Raw genomic sequence first — 27,488 nt, 5'->3', positions numbered from 1 at the left:
CAGGCAGTGCAACGCAGTGACTTGACAGTAGAGTTTTCGATGTTCCCGAAACCGTATTGCACGCGGTTATTAGACACGGTTAGACGCAGTTAGACAGAGCATCGGAACAGCTGTACACATTGGTTACCCACTGTGGTCAATTGTTAAACTGAGAACCCTATGGCTATATGGCCTTGGGTTCTCAAGAGCTGGCATGTTCCTAAGAAGACAGCTTACCTACCAGGATCAAGGGTGAGCTCTGTCCTCTCTAGTCCGCCAGCTCTAGCAGGTTGCAATGTTCCGAGATGGTGACCAAAATAATATTAATATATACAAAAAACAAAAAGGTATCAAACAAGTAAGGGAAGACCCTGCTAGGCCAGAAGGCTCCTCAATCCACCTCTCCCTCTGCCACCACCTGCAATTCCCTAGTCTCTCTCTAGACAGATGTGCCAATGTACCAATCTTCTGGTTTACATGCCACTGCCTACGTCACTGATTTATCCGCTTGTTGCTCACATCCCCTGGACACAAAATAGCAGCTAGCAAGATGGAGATCACAGAGGTTATTTTTAATGAGTGCATTCTGCAAATGGCTAATTTGCATCATCTACCTTCACTAAAACAACTGCAAAGAACTTGCCTGCGAACGTTGGTTGCGAATTGCGATGTTCTGGCATGTCTGCCTCGTGATTTGTTGGGGGAGTTGTCTGTCTGAAGAGGACCTTCTCCGGAACAATTTTTTCAAAATTAACCAAGAGTCTGTCATTAATCCCAGACCCTAGTTATTGCTGTTGCCTAGGGTCTGGGTTTCAGGGATTTGCCAATCCCCAACACATTAACAATCATCACGTCCTGGCTCTCTCATCACCTGCCCTGGTTGCTGCTGCACCTGGGGATGGGAGGTGTTCAGTGGTCTACTTCAATACTTACTGCTTCTCTATCTCCGTGTGGTGTGAATAACCCAGTTTTATCGGGATCAACAATCCTTTAATATCTTACAGAAAGACTTAGAAACAGTCACAGAATGTCTGGTATGGTTCTGGCATTGTGAAACTGATTAAATTGTTGTTGGACATACTGACAAGAAAACAAAGGCATCAAATAATACAAAAGCTTTTGATCTTTACATTTACTGGGATTGAGAGGGACAGTAAAAACACATAACATAAAAGCATACACTTAAAAGGATTTCTTATGGGTGTACTGCTTGGTAGCTGGAGACGAGTGACAGTAATACATTATTGTGATGCTGGATGAAATTGCATGCTTGCCTCAATTATGATGACATTAACAGTAAAACGTCTAGGAAAAGCTTTGATGCATTTATAAAAAAAACTAAAATAAAGATACATCAAAGGGAAATAAAGACAAGCAAATCATCCTATGAGTGACAACTCTGCATTCCCTATGCTTACTTTATCCATGACATGCAATGTGCATTGATAAGGAGTCAAAGTTGCCGTATGTCGGGCCTTTATAAATATGACCTTGCGCCCCTGGTCGTGTCCCTAATGTAACATAGCTACAAATATTTATGTTGATACATGAATACGCTCTTATTTCATTGGAAGGCAAACATGCTCAATGGAACATGGCCCTATTTTACAAATTAGCTGATGCAATTGTTTGAAGTTCAAATATATATGAGGGTTTTTAAATGTAGAAAAAAACACGTATTCATGAGTACAGATTCAGAACAAGTGAGACATTTTATATGAACCGATATTTAGTGGCCAACTGGAAACAGTATAACACGTTCATTGGCATAGTTTTTGCTGAGCATGTAAAACCCCTGACAGCTGAAATCTGCCACTTATCTCCCTCTTAGAATGGCTGTCTTTACAGAGACAACGCCTTTGGAACATGAATGCCACAACAAATCGGGACATTATTACGATTCCACGTCTTTGTCAGAGAACAAATGCCTCATTTCACAATACTCTCAGATCAAAATGCCAAATAAAATTAAATAATGGCAGTTTTGCTGCATTTAACAATTGTCATCTCTGTGGTGCTTTATCCTTCCATCCCTGTCCTCTAAAAATGAGGCTCTGTCATCTGTCTTCTGTAAAGCCTAGTGTCAACAGCACACGCCCAGTAAGCCTGCTTACCATTCAGAGGGGAACAGAGTAGTGTTAGCGATTCACAGGTGCTTTTTTTCCTTCCCAGCATGATTACATACTCTTGAGGAATTTTTATCTGAGCCTCTATTGAAACGGTTTTGTCCTTGAAGATATCCTGGTCCGGAGGTAAAACACTAAGAAAGAACAAACTTTCCCTTTTGAAAATGAAAACAATATAACAGCCTCTCTTCAATGTGAGCGTTCGGTAAACTGTGGAGTACCAATCTATCCCTTGTGTGACCTGATCACCTTTCAAATGACAACAACATTGATCTACTGTGACAGTACAATTCAGGGGGAAGCGTTGCAACATAAACATGCTTTCAAACCTTGTTTTCATGTTTTGATTGATGAGCAGCGTTTTCGATTTGGTATTTTTGCCCATCTGTTCCTCAGAGCTGTCAATGTCTTGACAATCCTGACAGTTTTCTCCATGCTGACTTATTTCCTAAAAGATGTAGAGGTCCAAGGGACGTTGATGTGTAATGTTTCTCCTTTTCAAGTCCTATTACACTTTTTAATAAATGTACCTCTGTCATAAATAATTACCCAGATAATCAAAACTATCAAATCAAATTAAATCATAACTATTACGTCTGTCCAAAAACACAGGATTAAACTATGACTGGATAGTCAACATTGGCTTTTGGAAATGAATCTTCACAAATAGTGTAATCGTGTGTTTTTCTCTGTCTAGCGGTGGGTATAACACCCTGGAGCATGGCTGCTACCAGTAGTTCTTCATCTATTATTGAGTATATTGCACTTTTTAAGCACCATGTGCTAAAGTTTCAAAGACACTTCTCTCGTCCCTTGGTTACCAACGGCTGTTTTATTGATTGCTTTCTTTCTCCATACTAAATACACAACTCAACCCCCCTGGCGAGAAGAGAACTATACCGTTTCAAATGTCTGCTGTGAGTTTTTCTCCATTGCTCAACAAACTGTGATATTCAGGTTAACTTTCCACTTATTCCAAACAACACAACACAACAGAACAAACAATCTGGCTACAGACTCCGGACTCTAGAATAGCATTTGACGCAAATATTTTTACAGAGTCATCTTGATTTGAAAGTGTCTCTACAGTACAGGACTCTCTGGGCACAGACATCAGTTCAACGTCTAGCATTGATTTACATTTGGTTGAGTTGTTTAACTAATGTGAATTCAATATGAAATCAACAACAAAACAATCACAATGTCATTCTATTTCTGTTAAAAATTGGGTTATGGGAGGACTCTTTGCTAATCAAATTAGTTGTCCACGTTGATACAATGTCATCACTTTGATTATTTTGCTTGAAACAGCATTAGTTCAACCAGTTTTTGCCCTGTGGGGTAGCTTCTCTGTTGGCACATTCAAAGAAACCTACTTCCCAATGAAAAGAGGCCCTAATCTGACATGATGAGTTATATACTTGAGGACTGGGAATCTGCATCAATATGAAGGGAAGTGGATCGTTTATAGGGCTAACAAGCCATTCTGATTGCCAAAAATCACAAAATCTACAGAGTGGAAGTGAAAGTGATTTGAAATTACAGCATTGTGCTATGCGTGACAGTCTTCCAAATGAATGAGGGCTCAGTGTTTGGTCCACTTGTCTCGCTAGAATGATGATTTCCATCTGAAGGTGCAGCAACAGTGTCTTAAGAAGCAGTCAGTGACAGGACCAGTCATTGAGTCTGGTGAAGGGTTCATGCTCCATCTCAGCTTGATGGAATTGATGGGAGAAAACGTACAGAGACGTTGAAGTCTGAAGACGTTTGTATGACATATTTAAAAGAGTTTGGTTTCAGTTTCCCCTGTTCGTTACTCATTCTAACACAGTAATCCCCACATGCCATCTGCCCCCTATTCCTCACCTGTAAGATTTAGAACTCCTTGCAGACATCCTGAATTTAGGCAGGCCAGGCAACATAGAATAGACTTTGAAGTAGAAGCTGTTTCAAGGCTGGCATTTTCTTTCTTAAATCCCATGACATTTCCTCCCTGCGTGTCACTCCCAGAATGAGAGTGACACGGAGAGGGGGCAACCAAATAAACCCTTCCTAGGGGCCGAAGCCACTAATCTGTAATTTAATTTCAAGCGGGTGTCTGGGCCATGAGGACACATGGCAAGGTCAAGGGCTACTGTACAGAGAGCGAGAGAGAGATGTGGATTTGGAAGCACAGCCTTGGGTTTGATCAACAGCTTCATCCAGCTTAGAGGGAATAGTGATGGGCTTGGGGTGTGGGTTGAGGTGGGGTGGCTTCTCAGAGAAAGCCAGCCTGTCTTTTACACCAACCCAACCGCAGCCACTTATTTCACACACGACAGTAACACATACTCCTGGAGGAAATTCATTATTCAAAACAACTAAGATGTTTGGTATGACTAAGCATCTGCAAATCCCTAAGAACGTGAGAGCAAAACTGGAAATTTAACACGTCTGGCTAGATCTGCATGTAAATAAAAGATTTGTATTACTTTTCACCATTATTCTTGTTTTCCTCATTATGTAGAGGAGTGTTGTCTGAGATAAATCAGATCGAATGGAACAGTGGAGGTATGAATTGAGAGCAGTGTGGCTAATCCCATGGGTAAGGAGATATGTGTAATAGAGTGGACCTTGTTCTCCATGAACACACATGCAGTGACCCTGGGAATGGACGCAATAATTACCAGTGACCGCTCGGGAACATTTTCACCATGTCTCTTTAATGCGAATCGGCACTGGGTTATTTTATGGACAGCTTTGGCATTGATACGCACATGGACATTTGGCACAAGGACTCGAGTACCTGTATACTGTAACAGAACTTATACAATCACCCACCCAGCCTTCCAGACTCCATCTTGAATTCATAAAACATTCCACCTTGGCAGTTAAGAGTAGCTGAGAAGAGTCCATGTTCATTAAAAACCTTACACATAAGGCTGCTGTCAGGTCAGTGAGAGAACCAGGGTGTATCCCATGCACCATTTGCAGTTTGTTCGAGCTTAGCTGGCATTCAATTTCAATTCCTCCAAGTTATTGAATATACGAGAGCGGTAGACACTGACAGGTACAAGTTACTCCACGGGCAACCATTAATTAGTGAGTCGAGGAGTAAATGGAGAACTACACAGCTACACTCCATCTCTGGCAGGCAGACAGCTACGGAGACACCGATGGCAGCCTCAGCTGGGTCATCTCTTAAGCTGCTCACTTCCTATTAGAAATGAGATCCTGGGTCTCTCAAACTTCCTACCTCGATACACAGGGAGCCTGTCACATCCAATGGCGTTCAAGTGGAGTTTCTCTCTAGCATATTGCATAGAAATGAATATGACTCCACATCAGTATTCATATACTGCAGCAGTCTTCGTTAACTGAAAGGGTAGCAGGGGAAGGGAAATGCATAGTGCTGTAATAGGATATGATGATATTTATGTCTTTTTGAAACCCAGGAGGAAGTGGTCCTGTAGGGATGGGTATGATGGACTCATCATCAGCTCAGTAAGGCCTGGACACTGTGTGGGCAAGAGACAGTGGAATCAGTCTCTCCGTCGATGGATAGGTGTAGTGGGATTAAATACCAGGCTCATCGCTGTCTCACAGTCTGCCTCCTCACTTCTGAAATGAAAAAAGGATTGTGTTAGAGAGAGGGAGGTTGTCAGACCAAAACCTTATGGGGAATTGTGCTATGGAAAAAAACATTACAGAGACACTTTCTTATTCCAACAGGACAATATTACAGTTTGTTCCTTTTGATTAGACTGCAACATCTCAGTCTTTATCCAGTTGACCTGTTTTCCATATGACAGCTAACTCTTCTAAAGTTTTAAGGAAGTCTGCCCACTCCGGTCCCAATAGACCCCTCCACACAACCGCTAATGCTACCACAGCAAATGAAACTGCTCTCCCTGAATCATTAAACTGGTTGGAAAATTAACTCAGACACACAGGGTTTAATGTCACACATGAAGCTCTCCTAGTTTAAGATTTTAAAAAGCAATATGTAGCGGGGTATAACCGTAGAGGTTCAGGTTAGATATGTAATTATAGTGCATCACCCATAGCTACCTGAAACCTACTGCTCTGGATTTCCAATTGAAAAGAAAATATTCAAGAAATATAATATTACAATTTTTCAGTAGAATAATAATTTAAAGATGCACGTGAAAGGAAATATATTAAAACACAAAGTTTGAGGTAGAGGAATACTTTATGCATTATGACATTTTGCAGTAGCCTACATGTTCTGTGTTCCAGAAAGGCTTCATCTCTACTTCCTGTCCAAACCTGTCATGCTTATAAAGCTTCGTTTGATTCTGATCTGACTCGAAGGACTGAGATTGCAGACCGTCAGCAGATGCAATATTGTCAAGCGTGTGGTGAATACTGTCTTGGTCACTTTGGCTCCTGCCACTGTTTGGAAACCTCTCTATCACTTCTTAATCATTACATCTTGTTCCCTTATTGGATCTGTGACACGTGAGATACAGTTGAAGTCGGAAGTTTACATATACCTTAGCCAAATACATTTAAACTCAGTTTTTGACATTTAATCCAGGTAACAATTCCCTGTTTTAGGTCAATTAGGATCACCACTTTATTTTAATAATGTGAAATGTCAGAGAATGATTTATTTCAGCTTTTATTTTTTTCATCACAATCCCAGTGGGTCAGAAGTTTACAAACACTCATTTAGTATTTGGTAGCATTGTCTTTAAATTGTTTAACTTGGGTCAAATTTTTCGAGTAGTCTTCCACAAGCTTCCCACAATAAGTTGGATGAATTTTGTCCCATTACTCCTGACAGAGCTGGTATAACTGAGTCAGGTTTGTAGGCCTCCTTTCTCGCACACGTCTTTTCAGTTCTGCCAACAAACTTTCTATAGGATTGAGGTCAGGGCTTTGTGATGGCCACTCCAATACCTTGACTTTGTTGTCCTTAAGCCATTTTGCCACAACTTTGGAAGTATGCTTGGGGTCATTGTCCATTTGGAAGACCAGTTTGATATAACTTCCTGACTGATGTCTTGAGATGTTGCTTCAATATATCCACATAATTTCACCTCCTCATGATGCCATCTATATTGTGAAGAGCACCAGTCTCTCCTGCAGCAAAGCACCCCCACAACATAATGCTGCCACCACTGTGCTTCACGGTTGGAATGGTGTGCTTCGGCTTGCAAGCCTTCCCCTTTTTCCTCCAAACATAACAAAAATTACAATCTTTGTCCTCATGTGCAGTTGCAAACCGTACTCTGGCTTTTTATAGTGGTTTTGGAGCAGTGGCTTCTTCCTTGCTGAGCGGCATTTCAGGTCATGTCGATATAGGACTCGTTTGACTATGGATATAAATACTTTTGATTTGCACTTTTTGCACCAAAGTACGTTCATGTCTAGGAGACAGAATGAGTCTCCTTCCTGAGCGGTATGACAGCTGCGTGGTCCCATGGTGTTTACACTTGCATACTATTGTCTGTACAGATGAACGTCGTACCTTCAGGCATTTGAAAATTGCTCCCAAGGATGAACCACACCTGTGGAGGTCTACCATTTTTTTCCCTGAGGTCTTGGCTGATTTCTTTTGATTTTCCCATTGTGTCAAGCAAAGAGGCACTGTGTTTGAAGATAGACCTTGAAATACATCCAATGGTACACATCCAATTGACTCAAACGACGTCAATTAGCCTATCAGAAGCTTCGAAAGCCATGACATCATTTTCTGGAATTTTCCAAGCTGTTTAAAAGCACAGTCAACTTAGTGTATGTAAACTTCTGATCCACTGGAATTGTGATACAGTGAATTATACGTGAAATAATCTGTTTGTAAAAAATTGCTGGAAAAATTACTTGTGTCTTGCACAAAGTAGATGTCCTAACCGACTTGCCAAAACTATAGTTTGTTAACAATACATGTGTGGAGTGGTTGAAAAACGAGTTTTAATGACTCCAACCTAAGTGTATGGAAACTTCTGACTTCAACTGTATCTCTGGAAAGCGGAGAAACTGTAAATAAAACAACAGAGACGACTTGATGAATTATACAAGTCAAAAGAAGTCAGACTGAGTCAGTTTCCTAGAGGTCTATGTAAACTCGGTGGCTCTGGATATCCATATGGATCAAACAGCAGCCCTCCATTTGAAAACTAACTCCAGTTCCCACTTTCCTTGCCTCTCAGAGGGCAGTGCAGCTTGCCTCCTAATCCATCAAACAAATGAACACAACACAATATTTTCACACCTGCATGCTCTCATCGGATTCAAATCTACTTTTGGATATTCCCAATTTGGAAATGCATGATGTGTGTGTTCAAACAGGGGGTCATTCTAATTAAGTCCAGGACAGCAGCGTCCTGAAATGAATTTCAGAAATGAAAGACCACCCCAGACCTTTACCAAAGGCTATAGAGATTGTTTGGCTGTACAGTTGAAGTCGGAAGTTTACATATTCCTTAGCCAAATACATATAAACTCCGTTTTTCACAATTCTTGACATTTTATCCTAGTAACAATTCCCCATCTTAGGTCAGTTAGGATCACTACTTTATTTTAAGAATGTGAAATGTCAGAATAATAGTAGAGAGAATGATTTATTTCAGCTTTTATTTCTTTCATCACATTCCCACTGGGTCAGAAGTTTACATGCACTCATTTAGTATTTGGTAGCATTTTCTTTAAATTGTTTAACATGGGTCAAACATTTTGGGTAGCCTTCCACAAGCTTCCCACAATAAGTTAGGTGAATTTTGGCCCATTCCTCCTGACAGAGCTGATGTAACTGAGTCAGGTTTCTATGCCTCCTTGCTCGCACAAGCTTTTTCAGTTCTGCCCACAAACATTCTATAGGATTGAGGTCAGGGCTTTGTGATTGCCACTCCAATACCTTAACTTTGTTGTCCTTAAGCAATTTTGCCACAACTTTGGAAGTGTGCTTGGGGTCAGTGTCCATTTGGAAGACCCACTTGCGACCATGCTTTAACTTCCTGGCTGATGTCTTGAGATGTCGCTTCAATATATCCACACAATTGTCCTCCCTCACGATGCCATCTATTTTGTGAAGTGCACTAGTCTCTCCTACAGCAAAGCACCCCCACAACACGATGCTGCCACCCCAGTGCTTCACGGTTGGGATGGTGTTCTTCGGCTTGCAAGCCTTCCCCTTTTTCCTCCAAACATAACAATGATCATTATGGCCAAACAGTTCTATTTTTGTTTCATCGGACCAGAGGACATTTCTCCAAAAAGTACGATCTTTGTCCCCATGTGCAGTTGCAAACCGTAGTCGGTGGTTTTGGAGCAGTGGCTTCTTTCTTGCTGAGCGGCCTTTCAGGTTATGTCGATATAGGACTTGTTTTAATGTGGATATAGATACTTTTTTGTACCTGTTTCCTCCAGCATCTTCACAAGGTCCTTTGCTGTTGTTCTGGGATTGATTTGCACTTTTCACACCAAAGTACGTTCATCTCTAGGAGACAGAGCGCGTCTCCTCCCTGAGCTGAATGACAGTTGCGTGGTCTCATGGTGTTTATACTTGCGTACTATTGTTTGTACAGATGAAAGTGGTACCTTCAGGTGTTTGGAAATTGCTCCCAAGGATGAACCAGACTTGTGAAGGTCTACAATTTGTTTTCTGAGGTCTTGGCTGATTTCTTTTGATTTTCCCATGATGTCAAGCAAAGAAGCACGGAGTTTGAAGGTAGGCCTTGAAATACATCCACATGTACACGTCCAATTGACTCAAATAACGTCAATCAGCCTATCAGAAGCTTCTGAAGCCATGAATTTTCCAAGCTGTTTAACGTCACAGTCAACTTAGTGTATGTAAACTTCTGACCCACTGGAATTGTGATACAATGAATTTTAAGTGAAGTAATCTGTCTGTAAACAATTGTTGGAAAAATGACTTGTGTCATGCACAAAGTAGATGTCCTAACCGACTAGATGTCCAAACTATAGTTTGTTAACAAGAAATGAGTTTTAATGACTCCAACCTAAGTGTATGTAAACTTCCGACTTCAACTGTATATGCGACACACACATACACTAAAAAAAACTCATATCTTCACGTCAGACTCCTGACTGAATAGACTGGGAATTTAACACAGACGATCCAAACTTTGCTCTATCCAAGAGGTCCAGCAGACAGACATCAGGAGGACAGAACCATCCCATCCCACTTCTTCTTAGCAGGTTGAGACGCTGCATGCTGACGGACAGTTTCATTTACAGCCAGTGCAGGGGATTGCACACTAATTTACTCAGGCTATAGGAGACTGTTCACTTAAAGCAGCAGCCGGGTTCATTCTAATGAACCACTGTAAATCCACACGGCACTCATTTCAGTCCTCATTTGCATTGAAATGGAAGTGCCATATTTCATTCTCTTCCTTGGTAACCTTCCACCACTTATTTATATATTTGGAGAACCCTGTACAGGGAGCCACGGGCACGCTGTTTTCAGACATTGACGTAAATGACAACAATCTGAGTCATTATCAGAGAACAACTCCATGTGGGGGATGCTGACATCAACACAGATGTTTCCAGAAGTCAATATGCAGCTTTGGAGAGAACTTAAAACTGACAAGGTAAGACAGGTTTCCCATAAGGCATTATTAAATACACAGAGTCCTTATAAACATGCTCTACCTAGGTCTTGTCTACTTCATTTATTGAACACTTCATTTGTATAATTTGTCTAATTTGTATAAATGCATGTGGTATATGCATTGTAACATTGCTGGTGGCAAGCACACCATGATGAATTATTACAGACATGACAATGATAAATAATACTCGGAGAAAACCTTTCCGTCATACCCTCTGAGACGCCACAGTCACAGATTCAGTGATTGTCACCTCAATGCAGCGTCATACATCACACACACGCCAAATAAATGTCATATGTACCTTTCCCCATATTTTTATTATGTGGTGTGATTTCCCCCCTCCAATTTCCTCCAAGCCCCCCTGGTGTTAATTATCAGGCTTCTTTCCCCTAGAGCAGCACAGAGCTGTGGAAGTGCATTAATCTTGATTCTCCACTCCAGTACAAAGCCTTGTTTGAAGAGACTCCTGTGGTAAGCCCCAAAGGCGGAGTGATTCAGAGTCAGAAGGAGAGAGGAGAGGGAGAAAAGAAAAGAGTTGCGGATCGCTCTGTGTTTACACTGGGAAACTTGGCCGCCTGGCAAAGCAGCATGCAAACCATTCGTCCCCTTCTTCCTCAGTGTTATAATCGTCATCTGTATGATGAATATCAAGCTGTGCGTCTGTGATGACGTCAGACGGGACCATGGGCTGTTATTATTTATTGATTTGGTCTGTAGTGGAGTAATGAGGTCACTTTCATGTCATCATCCCATTCCCACTCAGTGGACTGATGGCTGCTGAGTGGACCTGTCGGTGTTCTGGGGACTAACTAGGAGCTCTACAATTAAATGTGAACCCATTTTATGTTCCACATTTTTTCTCCATCCATGTAATTGAATGATCTGCTCTCATTGCTGTAGTGTAATTACAAGGTTTTCAAAACATGTTCCTTCGTTAAAAATGTAGTATATAGTGAGCCTTGGATCCAGTGCAGCTAGTACTTGGTGGCAAATCAATGTTAGTGAATTTTTGAGGCTACTATACTGTTCTGCAGCTGCTGGGCTGCTGCTGTCTGGTCACTCTGCTCCCTCTCATCTAATATGTCATCCACATCACTGCACAGATACAGACAGAGACAGCAGCACACTCTCTGACAGACACGTCTATCGCCCTCACCAAGGATTTTATCTTTAATTAACACAGGTCAATCCAGATATTTCCGCCAACGGAAAGACAGAGATTGTATTATGATTTCCATGACAGGAAGTTGTTTTAAGCCTGTGTCGGGTCGAATAATCATTAATTGCACTGTCATCACTGTGGCTGAGTGACAGAATTCATGAGAGCTCATTCATTTAAACAGTCACAGTGTCTAGGTTGAGGAAGGTGATCCTTTTGAAACCTTCCAGAACTGAAATTCTGAGGGCTTTAAATGGCAAAAAATGTTATGCCCTTGATTTCTTGTAAATCGTTAGTCCTCAGTTCTAGAATAGTTTCTCATTGTGAAATATTGTTCTACAGCATTGAGGCACTAAGCCCAGTTTGTCAACACAGTGATACACATCTTTCAGCCCAGACGCCTTCCATTTGGAGCCACGTATTTTCTCCCTGAGATTTATAACACTGACTCACCTAAAAGCACATCTTAGGCTGCATTTACACAGGCAACCCCATTCTGATCTTTTTTCACTAATAGGTATTTAGACCAATCAGATCAGCTCTGAAAAAGATCTGATGTGAAAAGATCTGATGTGATGTGATTGGGCTGACTGTGTAGTATTTTGTGTAAACGCAGCCTTACCGTTTGCAAATCCAGCATATTTGTGCCTATTCCCATTTGGGTATGCTAACTACTCTGTATTTACATTTCTGCCTTCTGTAATTCTCTTGATGTTCTCAACACACACCTTTCCTTCTTCTGACAATAGTTTAGCAGTATGTAATTCATTTAGCCAATTTAAAAGAACAGTGTTTCAACACAATTATACCAGCTCATATTTGAGATGACATTTGTAAAAGGTGTAAACAAGTCTGAAGGTGTGTGCTACTGTGTACTGTATGCCAGTGGAGGCCTCTATAAAAGTCCCAACCCCAGTTGGACAACTCATGTGGCCAATGAGAGAAGAGACAACAGTGCAGGCACCAGGCTCCCGGCCCTCTGCCCCGGTGGGGGTGATGGAGGACATGATGAATGTTCTGGAGGAGTGTCTCTCCATCCATGAAATGCAGGGGGATAGGACAGTCATGCCAGGCCAGGGGCATCAGGACAGCAGCGACCAAAGACCCTGAGCCAGGTATATTAAATGTTGCTGACAGCCAGGTGACACCAGAGCTCTGTGTTGTGTTGACTGCACACGACTCAGTACCATGTCACCATGGTGGAGTGATAAACAGCCTTCAGGATCCATAGATCACCTGAGACACTCCATATGTGATGTATATATGTGCCGCTGCATGCATACCGCAGCCCACCGCAATGCACTGTCACGGGGCCCCAAGGCATAGAGTTGTAGGGAGGGTGGAGGGACGGTGGGTGGTCTCCATGCTGTGTATTACATAACAAGGCTCTCATCTGGATTATGAGTAATCTATGCTAGTTAATTGAGCCCAGAGGCAGTTGGTTTCAATGAAGCCTCCTGTATTTTTTGGGTGCAAAATAGAAGAAAAATAGCTCTCAGAGGAGCGGGGCTCTCTGTCGAGAGGCAAACAGAGCAGAACTCCTGCCGTGTTCATTAGCTGTCATTGATCAGTGATTCAGTCCCCACACTCCCACTGCATACTGATATTACGAGTTCCTTGTCATGAAAATCGTTATTAAGGTAAAAAAAAAACGAAAAAACAAGTGCAGCCAGCCCAGCAACTTTGGTCCTTATATTTGATTTTTCTCTGCACTATTCTGATGCCTATGGCTCCGCTCCAAACCTCTCCAAGCAAAGCTACAAAATACTATGCAGTCAGTGATATTCTGAGCAGCACAACTATCCATCCTAGACCATCCTCCAATATCAATATGATGCAGTTTTTTTGAACATCTCTTTATTGGCTTTCCCTCATCATCCAGTAGCTGGTGCTTCTGTACAGTACAGTATTATATGGTTGCAGACTCATTATCCTGATAAATGGCTGAGACAATAAGCTAAATAATGCACATAGCCAACACCTCCCGGGAGAGCTCTAGCCCAGCGTAAGTGTCCTGTCTGACATCATCAACATCAGACGAGCCTCGCCGCGGCGCTGACACAACAGTGACCTGAGGAGCCGCATCGCCGCCTGCCCTCTCCCCGGACGCACCCAAAGGTCCCACCGACACGCCAGGCGAAGCTTATTCCTCACTTCACACCAGCTCTCTTGCTCTCGGTGTCTCTCTCTCTCTCTCTCTCTCAACGACGAGCCACGGCACGGCAGCTATACCTTAAATGCTCTAGGAACCATTTCCCATTTTTATATCTCACTTTATTTCTTCTCCTAGTTATCTCTTCCTCATTTTTATAAAAAAAAAAGAAGAGTGCGGCTCCTCAAAGTGATGTGTCGTCTCTGCTCGCTAAAACAGGACAGAGACAGAATAAGCCCCTTGGCCAACACTGTAAAACATAACAATGAGATAGATTCTTAGAATGACAGTCCAGAGTTTAAGTGGATATACAGGGGGAAATTAAAATCAATATTTTAGAGCTCTAGTAGAAAAGAGGGTGGAGAGGGCCATTATCTAGAGCTAATTGTACCTATAGGGCCTGTCCTACTAGACGTATTAATATCTACTCTCTCATTGGAATTCATTTGTGGTACTGGCTGTTGCTGGATGACTAGGCCATATCTGTCTCTCTGACTCTCCTCTCTCACATTCACACAGGATTTCCTTTATTCTCTTTGTGTCTGGCCTTGACAATACATCCTCTTTCCATTGGCAGATATAATATCAGGGCATGTGTGCTGCAGCTCCCAGTACAATGGGATTCTGAGGTTCTCTTTACATGACTCATTTGGAGTAATATGTCCTCCTGATTAACGTGGATCATCATATGCCGTGTAAACGTGTACGTTTGACACAATATCTCACCATGCTATAGCCGATAACAAACGCAATCGGGCTGTCTATTAGCCTTTCAGGTAAAAGCCGACGAGCAGACAAGGTGAGAGTCCTCCACTATGAATGACACTTCCCTCAAGGACACACAGTCCTCTATGAGGAATTACATGAGATGCTTCACCATTGTTCAATGTTTCAGCGAGCACTCACTATGGCTAATTATTAACCATGGCAACAGCTCTGGATGTGAACACAGTATGGACACGCAAGGTGAGTGAATTCCATACCCAGTGGCCTGCAGTTGTTGTATGAAACATAAGAATAGAAAATAATAATGAATCACATATAAACAGATATATCAAGAAGGTTAAAGGTTTTATGAAAACAAAATGTCCCATGACACTACAACAAGATAATCAGATGCACTGAACTTACGTTATTTAATAAGATATGCTGCACTCTGCATAAATGAGGTAATTGATAAAATGGCCACAGAAATATTAAAATAATTGATCAGTGGTGATTCAGCAGGAGAATATGGTTTACAGGATATTGGCCTGTGACAGTGTTAGGACTGAATGTGAAGGTCAGGGCGTAGTAATGTCAAACCTCACAGCCAGTGGCTCAAATGGCACCCTATCCCCTATATAGTGCACTACTTTTGAGCAGGGCTTATAGGATTCTATAGGAAACAGGGTGCTGTTTTGGACTCAGCCAGTGACTCTTGGTGCCTCTACTTTATTTGGGGTAGTTAGAGGAAATGAGTTCCTCCACCCTCTATCATAATGGTTGACCCTCTCAGCAAATTATATTTTTATGGCTTGATCCAATCACTGTCTAATAAAAACATACGGTGACTGTATATAGACACACAATAAAGATATTGATATCACTGTCTTGACACCAAATAGCTTTGCTTTGTGTTATTACAGCAAGAGAAACATCTGTATAATTTGCATAGTAACATAATATGTGTGAGTTGACAAAGGTGAAATGCAGTGTCAGCTCCTTCACTCCAGCTGGCCCTCGTGATTATTCTCCAAATGTGATGAATATAATTATAGGGAAACTACCCCATCGTCTTATTAACAGATCCATGTCTTGAACCCCTAAACCTGCCCTATGAAATCCAGCTATTTTATGGATGGAAGGAAAATAAAGAGGAAGCTCTCACGCTGCATTCATTGCTTCCTTTAATGTGACAGGTTCAATCTTAGTCAGGTCAAAATTGATGGAAAGCTTCTGAAACGCCTCTAAAAATATCCACGAGCAATATCAAACATGCTCGTCATAATGAAAGAGGAAAATATAGATTTCACAGAAAAAGCTGTGGTGACAAAAATGTGCTTGGCCTTCACGGCTTTAACCTCCCTCTGTCAGCTAGTGAAGCTTTCCTAAAAGAGCCACAACACAGTTCCCAACCTGGGCTTCCTGGCCCGGGCAGTCCTTTCTCCCAGGCCTAGGCAGGAAGGGTAGGACCAAGGGAGTGAGGTGGAGCCTGACACAGCCTCCCAATGCTTGGCCTGCCGATGGGCCAGCCCATCCCTCTCTAAAGACAGGCAGCAGACCAGGGGCCACAGAAACCAGGCTCCAGTCACTGGGTGATGGATGAGGCCTCACAGTCTGCCACTGCATTACTGCTGCTGTCTGTGCATGGTCCACCTGACCCTCACTACAGAGAGACAGGCAGACAGACAGATAGATAGATAGACAGAGAGTATACTGCACTGGGCTGTTCTGTTCTGGGAGAGGAAATACACCACACCACACCATCCAGACACTCCATAAGTCTCTCTGGACAGTGTCGTTACACAGCTGCATGGTAGGCAACCATACTGTACATCCTCTGCAGATAGCAAGCTGAATACTAGAGACTGAACGTCAGAGATATTTCTCCAATAGTTAGATAGCTAGCTATTTAGTGGCTTGCTTTTTGAGGAGTGTGTATGGCTACATGGCAGGCAGGGTTTGGTAGGTTACTTTCTAAATATAATCCGTTACAGTTACTATTTACCTGTCCAAAACGGTAATCAGTAAAGTACATTTTGGATTACCCAAACTCAGTAGTATAATCTGATTACTTTCAGTTACTGTTGGATTACTTCCCCCAGATCCATTACAAGAAGGCAAACAGGATCCTTCTGTCACGCCCTGACCTTAGAATGCCTTTTTATTTCTCTATTTGATTAGGTCGGGGTGTGATTTGGGTGGGCATTCTAGTTTTTCTATTTCTTTGTTTTGCCGGGTATGGTTCCCAATCCGAGGCAGCTGTCTATCGTTGTTTCTGTTGGGGATCATACTTAGGCAGCCTATTTTCCACCTTTAGTTTGTGGGATTTTGTTTTTGTGTAGTGCCTGTGAGCACTCCAGTCGTTACGTCTTGTTTGCTATTTATTGTTTTTGTTGGTGAGTTTCATTTTAATAAACATGTGGAACTCTATGCACGCTGCGCCTTGGTCTGCTCATTTCAACGATCGTGACACCATCAAATGCATTTTTTGTGTCCTCATAGTGGTCTCTGACTTGTTGTCAGAGAAAACTTAAACTTGCGTATCTTCTCAGTACTGAATTGAATGTCATAAAACAGAAAGGTGTCGTAATGATTTTTTCCATTTTTTTACTTGCAAACATCCTTTCTGGATTTTAACAGAATCCAATAAATAATGATCTAGTTTTTCAAAAGTATCTGTAATCTGATTACTGTTTAGAGTAAAAAATAAAGAAAAAGTAATCGGATTACATGTAACTGATTACATGTAATCATCAGTTCCTCCTCGACCCTGAAGGTAGTGTACTGTAGGTCGGTGGGCTGAGCCGACAAGCATCCTCCCTCTAAATGATTTATGCAGTCAAATTCCTCTCTCTCTTTTTTTTTACATGTTAAATAAATACCGTGAGCAAAAGATTGGCATAGTCAAATCCACTAAAGGGAGCAAATACACTTTAAGAAACAGATTATAAATAGAGTGACTTGTTGAGGTGACGAAGACTATCATCAACACCTACGTGTCTGTCGGGCGAGAGAGGGAGAAAGAGAGAACGAGAGAAAGTTGATGCTTCTCACTTTACAACCAGCCTGTCTTTTTTTAACCTCCTGTCTTCTTGTGTCACTCCCATCTCCCACAGAGACACACAAACACACCTGGTGCTGGCAGCTTAATGAGTCATCGCTCCAATGATTAAAGGTCTAATGCGGCCATTTCTTTTATCTCAATATCAAATCATAACATGCTGTAATTGAGGAAAATCATGTGTTTGACGGCACTGGGCCTTTAACATTAATTGGGCTTTAAGGTGGGTTAGGAAGGAGATGGAATATTCAAAACCCACTTCTAATGACATTGCACAGAAATACATTTGTCATAGCAACCAATGACCCAAGACATTCCCAAAATCCTGATTGTCCTTCACAGAATTAATGCAGCCTGAGGCTCATTACAGAAGCAGTTACCCACAGCCTCTGCAGACCTTGGGGCCTCGAGAGCACTTACTGCCTCCTGAAAATGAAATGCGAAGACAACATGACATGACACACACAAACGCACCCACACGGACACGCACATACACACATGAAGGATGTGTAATGATGTCATATTATGAGATTCTTACCTGTGTTCTATTGGCTTTAGCTTTTCAGGGGGGTCATGGCTGAAAGACAGAACAACATATGAGAATATAAGCTTCGTAATGCCAGTAAGACAATTAGGATCATAGAACAATACAATTGGCTATTTGCAGCTGAAAGTGGTTCCCAGTAGCATGAGATGTGAACATGTATGTAGCCAGCCTTCATACCTTCTTTGTAATCTGCGTGTAGGGCTGTTCCAGTGACTGTATTACCGCCACACATGAGTCATGTGACCGTTGAGTCACAGTAATCTCCTCTTATGCACTCTTGACATGCATTAGTAGTACCCAACTCACTAAAGACCATCAGGTCGCTAATGGCCTGGTACTCAGAGCTCTATTGTCCCTCTAACCACTCTGACATTAATGCAAATGAAATAGAAAATCCCATCAAACACATCATCAAACAGTGTGTGCTTTTAAAACTCACCTCACTGTGATTGATACATTTGAAGAAAGAAGTTCAACAACAGGTTGAAACTGAATGAAAAACATGGTCATTGTGGATGTTGTTTCAAAGCCTAACACAATTAAATGGGCAGCGCTTTGTAAGGTGATAATTAATTCAAAACACCAATATGCATATTCGAGTTATGCATACGCATTGACCTGTGAGCCCAACACCACCCCCCTAAAAAAGATACAAAAAAATAAAAGAATGATTTGTCGTTTCTAGAAATCACCTTTGAGAGTGGACTGCATTATTATGCACACTGGATGGACTGTTTACCTTATGCTACACTCCAAACTTTCTATCCATGTCTAGGAGAGAACTTATAGGCCTATGCAATGCGGTTGGTAAATTGATTGTGCAGGGCAGCTAAGCCTTCAATTTCAGTGAATTTGTATTTGATTTTGTCCCTGTTCCTACCCATTTAATAATGGGCCTTTCTAAATCCAAACAACTGTTACATATTAGTAAACACACGATTAAATTGAGAATAGTGAACAGCATGTGAAGCCTGAGGAAAGGAACATAACGCAAGATTTCTTTTGCTACTTTCACAAACATCAATAGCCTATAGTCAGTCGCATCGTGCAGCCCACGTTTGTTTTGATTTCTAGGACATTCTAAGGTTTGTATCATTCACAACTAAAGTTGCCAAATAACTCTAAATATAGTGTATCTGACCTGTTTCCAATCACTTTTACGCCCAACAGAGCCAGTTCATATGCGCACTCGCTCCTGAATAGGAAAAATATCCTTTCTATTTCATTCAGCAAAGTTAAATTATACTATTCTTACTATAAAATAAGGGCACAGGACTTATAAGCATATCTTGTAGCTAAATGAACAAGCCTACAGCCTATGGCAGTGTAGCCTAGTGGTTAGGGCGTTGGACTAGTAACCTGAAGGTTGAGAGTTCAAACCCCCGAGCTGACAAGGTACAAAATCTGTTATTCTGCCCTGAACAGGCAGTTAACCCACTGTTCCCAGGCCGTCATTGAAAATAAGAATTTGTTCTTAACTGACTTGCCTGGTTAAATAAAGGTAACATAGATAGGATAACATACAGTAGGCCAACTCATATTCTGTTCTTCTGAAATAAAATGTCTTCATATCATAATGTTTCTTTTAGACATGCCTAAAATATACAATAGATTTATTGTGATGGTGTATATTACATAAAAATGTTTCCATGTAAACTTAACGTGTGTAAATATTTGTATGAACATAACAAGATTCAACAACTGAGACATAAACTGAACAAGTTCCACAGAAATGTGACTAACAGAAATGGAATAATGTGTCCCTGAACAAAGGGGGGGGGGGGGGGTCAAAATCAAAAGTAACAGTCAGTAACTGGTGTGGCCACCAGCTGCAGTACCGCGAGTGACTCTCTTCCTCATCGACTGCACCAAATTTGCCAGTTCTTGCTGTGAGATGTTATCTCACTCTTCCAACAAGGCACGTGCAAGTTGCTGGACATTTCTGGGGGGAATAGCCCAAGCCCTCACCCTCCGATCCAACAGGTCCCAGTGTAACGCTCATTTCTTTGACGATAAATGCACATCCGACCATCACCCCCTAGCACTTTTTGCCAGGCCTGTCTGGTCCAGCAACGGTTGGTTTGTGCCCATAGGCAACATTGTTGCCGGTGATGTCTGGTGAGGACCTGCCTTACAGCAGGCCTACAAGACCTCAGTCCAGCCTCTCTCAGCCTATTGAGGACAGTCTGTGTGTTCCTGGTGTAACTCAGTTCCGCAGGTGTGATGTTATGATGTACCAATCCTGTGCAGGTGTTGTTACACGTGGTCTGCCACTGCGAGGATGATCAGCTGTCTGTCCTGTCACCATGTAGTGCTGTATTAGACGTCTCACAGTACGTACAATTTATTGCCCTGGCCACATCTGCAGTCCTCAAGCCTCCTTGCAGCATGCCCAAGACACGTTCACGCAGATGAGCAGGGGCCCTGGGCATCTTTCTTTTGGTGTTTTTCAGAGTCAGTAGAAAGGCCTCTTTAGTGTCCTAAGTTTTCATAACTGTGACCTTAATTGCCTACAGTTTGTAAGCTGTCAGTGTCTTAATGACCTTTCCACAGGTGCATGTTCATTAATTGTTTATGGTTCATTGAATAAACATGGGAAACAGTGTTTGAACCCTTTACAATGAAGATCTGTGAAGTTATTTGGATTTTTACGAATGATCTTTGAAAGGCAGGGTCCTGAAAAAGGGACGTTTCTTTTTTTTTGCTGAGTTTAGATGTTCCAAAAGCATCAGCAGCTTGGATGCATGGAGGCCTGGAGAAGCTAAACGTGTTTATGTTAATTAGCGGTCAAATTAACGTGAGACAAGTATTTTTTTGCATGACAATAACCGTCTGACACAATTACATGAATTCCACAGCCCTATTTGTGGGGCTATAGGTCCAAAACATCAGACCAATCTGGAGGTTCACATTAGTTTACAGTATTTACCCAACCTTATCATGACTCTCCCTAATGAACGAATGAGGCGGGATTACAATCTAACGGTTGTCTCTCTCTTTAACCCCCAACCCCCTGTCCCTCCCTCTCTCCTCTCATCTCCTGTGTGTGTGTGCACCAACCATGCCCAGGCTAACAGGAAGCAGAGGGCACAGTGCTTTATTTAATTAGCCACTGCAGCGGAGTGCTCATGTGGAACCAACGCGTGGTGCGCCCTGGAACACTAAGGGGAGGCAGATCAGGGGAGTGAGATGGATTGACGACACATCGCCTCCCCCCATGGGGGCTTCACTGGGCTGCAGGGGTACGGGTCACGCGACAGGGAAGGGACAGATGACGTTTGTGTGCAGGAATTCATCCTGGGAATGCTTGTAGCTGTCCCCTAAACCCTGCTTGACTAATGGAGAGCCCTGCCCCTGGGTGTACATTATACCTCTTCTCCCAGAGACACATCCTGCAAGCTCTTTGCAATTACTTTATCTAATATTCTAATCAGTGCTACGTGCTGTCAATGGCCCTCCATGTTGTTGTGATGCAGAATGCTGCTGACTGCTTTCATTAGGTCTGACAGCGCTCATTATTCCACATGATTTAGGAGCAGCTATCCCTCCGCTATCTCTCTCATATTGTGACAATGATCTGCTGGCCTTCTCTTCCCGGACCAACAGATAACCCTTGAGAAGAGGCTAAACCCTGCTCAGTACGCAAAGCACACACCATTAACAGTACAAAGAGGAGAGAGGGAAACCTTCTAGCAACACACTAGCTATCTGGCCAAGTAGTACGGTAATATATGAAAAGCCAATGAAATATCCAACATTGTAGGGACACAATTAGCAGAGTCAGGTGCTGGTCTTCTCATGTGTTTTGATTATAAGAAAGGTCACACCCACAAATTATGAGTGGAAGTAGAACAGAACATGAACATGCCTGAATATTACAGTCCTCATTTTGATGCAATTGACGTTTTACACCAAAACCCCATTCTCAGGGTGCAGTTTGATAGTGTTGAAGTAAACTCCCTCTTGAGGAAGGAGTGTACTGTACTATACTAGTGAGGAACACAAGCAGAAGCACACGAGTTATGCAGAGGAACACTTAGCCGTAGAGCACAGGGACGTCTGTTAATTAGCTCTCCTGAAGTTCTTCTGTGGCCCACATCCACTAATGAAGGAATCATAACGACTGTATTTACATATATTTAAGCAGTAATATGTGACACACTGGGACAGCACATGACAAGAGGAGCACCACAGACTACACTGGCTGCAGTGGCTGTGTAAAGAGAGGCCTGTCGGGTTTGACTGTGGCTGGGGAGAGAGGGTGGGGCTGGGGATAGAGGGTGGGGCTGGGCCTGGGGAGAGAGGGGGGCTGGGGCTGGGGCTGGAGGGTGGGACTAGGGAGAGAGGATGGGGAGGGAGAGGGTGGGACTAGGGAGAGGGCTGGGGCTGGGGAGAGAGGATGGGGCTGGGGAGAGAGGCTGGGGCTGGGGAGAGAGGATGGGGCTGGGGAGAGAGGATGGGGCTGGGGAGAGAGGATGGGGCTGGGGAGAGAGGATGGGGCTGGGGAGAGAGGATGGGGCTGGGGAGAGAGGGTGGGGCTGGGCCTGGGGAGAGAGGCTGGGGCTGGGGAGAGAGGGTGGGGCTGGGGAGGGAGGGTGGGACTAGGGAGAGAGGATGGGGAGAGAAGGTGGGACTAGGGAGAGAGGCTGGGGCTGGGGAGAGAGGCTGGGGCTGGAGAGAGAGGATGGGGCTGGGGAGAGAGGATGGGGCTGGGGAGAGAGGATGGGGCTGGGGAGAGAGGATGGGGCTGGGGAGAGAGGGTGGGGCTGGGGAGGGAGGGTGGGACTAGGGAGAGAGGATGGAGAGAGAAGGTGGGACTAGGGAGAGAGGCTGGGGCTGGGGAGAGAGGCTGGGGCTGGGGAGAGAGGCTGGGGCTGGGGAGAGAGGATGGGGCTGGGGAGAGAGGATGGGGCTGGGGAGAGAGGATGGGGCTGGAGAGAGAGGATGGGGCTGGAGAGAGAGGATGGGGCTGGGGAGAGAGGGTGTGTCTGGCTCTCTAGACTCCTCTCACCTTTCACCACCTCATCAATATTACTGAGTAGATCAGTGAGGATTGCAGCTGGACATTTTTCATGACTTTGTGGTTCTCCTAATATCCATGGTCATGGGAATATGACTATTTCATGAAAGGACACAAAACAATGTGCAATGTGTAATCTTGGTTCCCTGAGGAAAGGGAGGGGGATGTAAGCCTAACGTGAGAGATGGAGATGTGAGAGTTTCTCTAGAAATCACATGGTCATGCCTTTTCCCTTTCGTAATATGGTCGTTGAACTTTACTTTTCAGGGTTGTCATGGTTGAAGAGATTAAACAGCTATCCCACTGAATTGTGGAGGCTATTATAAACACTGCTATGGAAATACACCAACTCTGATGTGACTGAGTCTGAGGCAGCTGCCCTAGCCGTTTCTTGTGCGGTGTATTAAAATCATCAAGATATTTAGGTTGATGAGCTATTGCACCTGCCGCTCTACTGCGATTCAAGTGACTGTCATCCATCTTTCAGCTGTTGCCTTGGAGTATGGGTGACGTGGTCTCACTCCATGGTATCAGCATTATGGAGCATGACACTAGCTTGTCTTCAACCTTGACGGCACCTTGTCTCTGCAAGCCAGGTAGGAGGGTTAGTTCACCTCACAAACCGGATACCACTTTCATTTCTCTCTGCCTCTTTCGGAGGGTGCTCAAAATGGCTCTTTCTGATGTTGTTTCCCTCATGAAAGAACTGGGTCATGACGATGCACACTCTGCCAGTGCCCTGTTGCTAGGGCCTAGGCTAACTCCACAGAGCCCAGGATACAGAGAGAGCAGAGCAGAGAGACAGACAGGGGCTAGTGGGGCAAAGAGAGAGATTGCAGCCCACTCCGAACAGTGTGCTGCTCTGGGATTACTGCAGCTAACTCTAAACTGCACATCACGCTCAGATTACACAACTCATTTCAGAAAAAGAGGTGAGGGTTGGGGAGTGGGGAGTATGTGTGTATACTGTATGTGTATGTTGGAAATAGAGGAGGGGGAATGGGTGTTGTTGGCTCTTCCAGCTGCAAGCACATCAAGGATTTCAGGCCAGGCATCTTGTTTGTAAAGCGGTACCCTGCTAGCTAGCTGCTGTAACGCCGGTGAGGGGAACACCTCCCTTTCCAAAGGCCCAGGATGAGCCCAGGCTCCTAGTTATCACTGGTTATTGTTCCAATCAGGCTGGCTTTGAAAAGGGAGGCACGCTCTCCTCCGGACAGCTCATTAAGATAACACACAAACGCAGCTTCCACATCATCCTACATTTATTAAAGTGGGCTTCATTTCAGCTCCTTTGTCTCACACAGGAACCTCTCCCCTTGTCAGCGCAATTGGAGCCGGATGGCAAAATAAAGCTGCTGTCTGGAGTGTTTTAAAGAGGTGCATCAGAAGGCAGAAGAATGAGCCGCTGAGCCCCTCTTCAGTTCACGCCCACCACCATGCGCATGTGCACCACCGCCCGCACAGGTGTGTCTTTCAAGGAAAAGAGAAAGGTGAGGGGGTTGTTGAGGAGTCAGGTGAAAATAGTTGGTTGAGGTGGAGGGTCTTGGAGGTCTTCCTTTGTAGCCAGTATTGCACCTGTAGGTATGGGGCCCACTATGGGTTGCTCCTGCCACTGGGCTGCAGAGGTCTCTTCAAAACATTCACGAGACATGAATTAGAGAAACGAGCCATTGTCCACTCTGCCCGGAGACCTTCCTTCATCTCTCGGCTTATTAAAATCACATAGTATTAACTGTGGCGTTCACAGGGAGGCTAAATAATTCAATCACACTAAAGAAGGAGTCAAATGAATAACTTTAAAGACATTAACGCTGGAGGGAGAGTCGTTCAGGCCCGTGCCTGGTATCCACCATGGCCTTGACTCAGAGCACAATTCATTCAGGACACAATATTAAGTAGTATCACACAATTGTGCTGAAAAACGTGCTCACCGCCCAAACATCAGTACTGCATTTGGACATTGCACCGGAAGAAGCAGATATCCATTCCATGTAAGTTCTTTGCAATTTCATAATTGAATTAGAATGAGGTATGCATTGAGGAGTAATTAGCCTCTATGTGTATGGTGTAAAAATGTGGTGATGGTTGTTCCAGATGTGCATTGGCTGACCTGTCTTAGACTGCTCAGCTTCCTGCAGCTCTTTGGCCTCTTCAAGCTCCTTGGCTGTGGAGAGAGAAGCCATCAGACCATTAAACACACAGAAAACACACAGGCACGCAACAGCACGCACGCAATGCACTATTCCTCTGGATTTCATAAGGCAGCAGCTCATTTAAACCTACGGTGTGCTCATGCTTCACGGCTCAGTCGGGGGGTGAGGCTGCATGTGGCACTGGACCACAGCTGCCCCCCTGGCCTGGCCCACTCACAAAGACAGTAATCACATTAAGCTATGGCCACTGGCCCTCCTCTCTGGAAACATACTGTCAACTGGGCCAGGCTGACAGAAACCACAGTGATGGGCACACACGTGAGCGTGGGCACACGGATTCAGTAATAAACGTGCTCACACACACATACACACACGCACACCTACACACACGCACACTCCAAAAATAGACCAGGAACAGAGGAACCAGAGGACGGCTGATTTGAATTTCCTGACACCATCCTCAGCTCCATTGTGTTAAGAGAGAGAGTCTGCATTTAGTGTCAGACACTTACTGCATGCCCAGATTCAACTGATCATTGGACCAAATTAAACGTGAAAGCAACAATATTGTCTCTGAGTTTTTTTGTATGCTGCAATTTACAAGACTGACAGAGAGAGAAAATCCTTACAAAATAACAAAAAAAATTGCAGCAGTAAAAAGATTGGTGTGTTTCATTTAAAATATATATGCTGCTTCTATTGTAGTGTCCACAGTCCTTCATACATCACACTATTCCATTTCCGTTCCACATTCCTTCAAGTCCATTTTGTATTCGCATTTTGAAAACACCACACTCAGAGAGTATGTGTATGCCCACAGGTTACAATTTCTCAGAGTGATTCATTCAAATCTCCAGCTTTTCAAGTGAGTTGTTTTCCCCCTTTCTTCGCAGGGCATACCTACCTATTTCTGGATCCCTCCTCAGAATGATTATCTGGGAGGATTTCACAGGAATCCATTTGAGAATGACACATATTTGAGCAGCTGTCCTCCTCTAAATTCTGGTGCCAAAAGGACAGTTAGTTTAAACAAACATTCACTAGAAACCTTTACAGCATTTATTTTTTATGATGAAGACAGAGGGAATAGAATCACCGACCTCCTCTTTCTCTCTCTCTCTCTCTCTCTCTCTCTCTCTCTCTCTCTCTCTCTCTCTCTCTCTCTCGCCCTTTACCTCAGCACTATGACGTCACACTCTAACTCTAAAAGTTGGTTCTAAAATATGAATAATGAATGTCGAGTGTAAATGTTCTGTGAGAGACCTTGAGCCGCCTCTCCTCAGTTAACAGCCAACACCTCCTGTCCTGATGCAACAACTTTGGCGATGTCATCTACAAAATAGCTTCCAATACTCTACTCAGTAAACTGGATGCAGTTTATCACAGTGCCATCCGTTTTGTTACTAAAGCACCTTATACCACCCACCACTGCAACCTGTATTCCTTAGTCGGCTATCCCCCGCTACATATTCGTCGCCAGACCCACTGGCTCCAGGTCATCTACAAGTCCATGCTAGGTAAAGCTCCGCCTTATCTCAGTTCACTGGTCACGATGGCAACACCCACCCGTAGCACGCGCTCCAGCAGGTGTCTCTCACTGATCATCCCGAAAGCCAACACCTCATTTGGCCGCCTTTCCTTACAGTTCTCTGTTGCCTGTGACTGGAACGAATTGCAAAAATCACTGAAGTTGGAGACTTTTATCTCCCTCACCAACTTTAAACATCTGCTATCTGAGCAGCTAACCGATCGCTGCAGCTGTACATAGTCCATCGGTAAATAGCCCACCCAATTTACCTACCTCATCCCCATACTGTTTTTATTTTATTTACTTTTCTGCTCTTTTGCACACCAGTATCTCTACCTGCACATGACCATCTGATCATTTATCACTCCAGTGTTAATCTGCTAAATTGTAATTATTCGCCTACATCCTCATGCCTTTTGCACACAATGTATATCGACTCTCTCTTTTTTTTCTACTGTGTTATGGACTTG

General features: G+C 43.5%; 1 protein-coding gene across 2 annotated transcripts in view; it reads right to left on the bottom strand.

Moving 5' to 3' along the window:
• Positions 1–2,918: 2,918 nt before the first annotated feature.
• The window catches only part of LOC135504201 (CD276 antigen-like), an 86,838-nt gene continuing 62,268 nt past the window's right edge, over positions 2,919–27,488 (bottom strand). For both annotated transcript variants that reach the window (XM_064922562.1, XM_064922553.1), the window contains 3 exons: positions 25,448–25,501; positions 18,309–18,347; positions 2,919–5,705 (listed from right to left, as the gene is read on the bottom strand). In XM_064922562.1, the coding sequence (XP_064778634.1) occupies positions 18,325–18,347; positions 25,448–25,501 (77 nt within the window). In that variant the 3' untranslated portion in view covers positions 2,919–5,705; positions 18,309–18,324. The remainder of the gene's footprint in view (positions 5,706–18,308; positions 18,348–25,447; positions 25,502–27,488) is intronic.

Source organism: Oncorhynchus masou, chromosome 2 (assembly GCF_036934945.1).
Source record: "Oncorhynchus masou masou isolate Uvic2021 chromosome 2, UVic_Omas_1.1, whole genome shotgun sequence".
In the NCBI taxonomy this organism is placed as follows: domain Eukaryota; kingdom Metazoa; phylum Chordata; class Actinopteri; order Salmoniformes; family Salmonidae; genus Oncorhynchus; species Oncorhynchus masou.
This window is presented reverse-complemented; position numbering and strand designations above follow the sequence as displayed.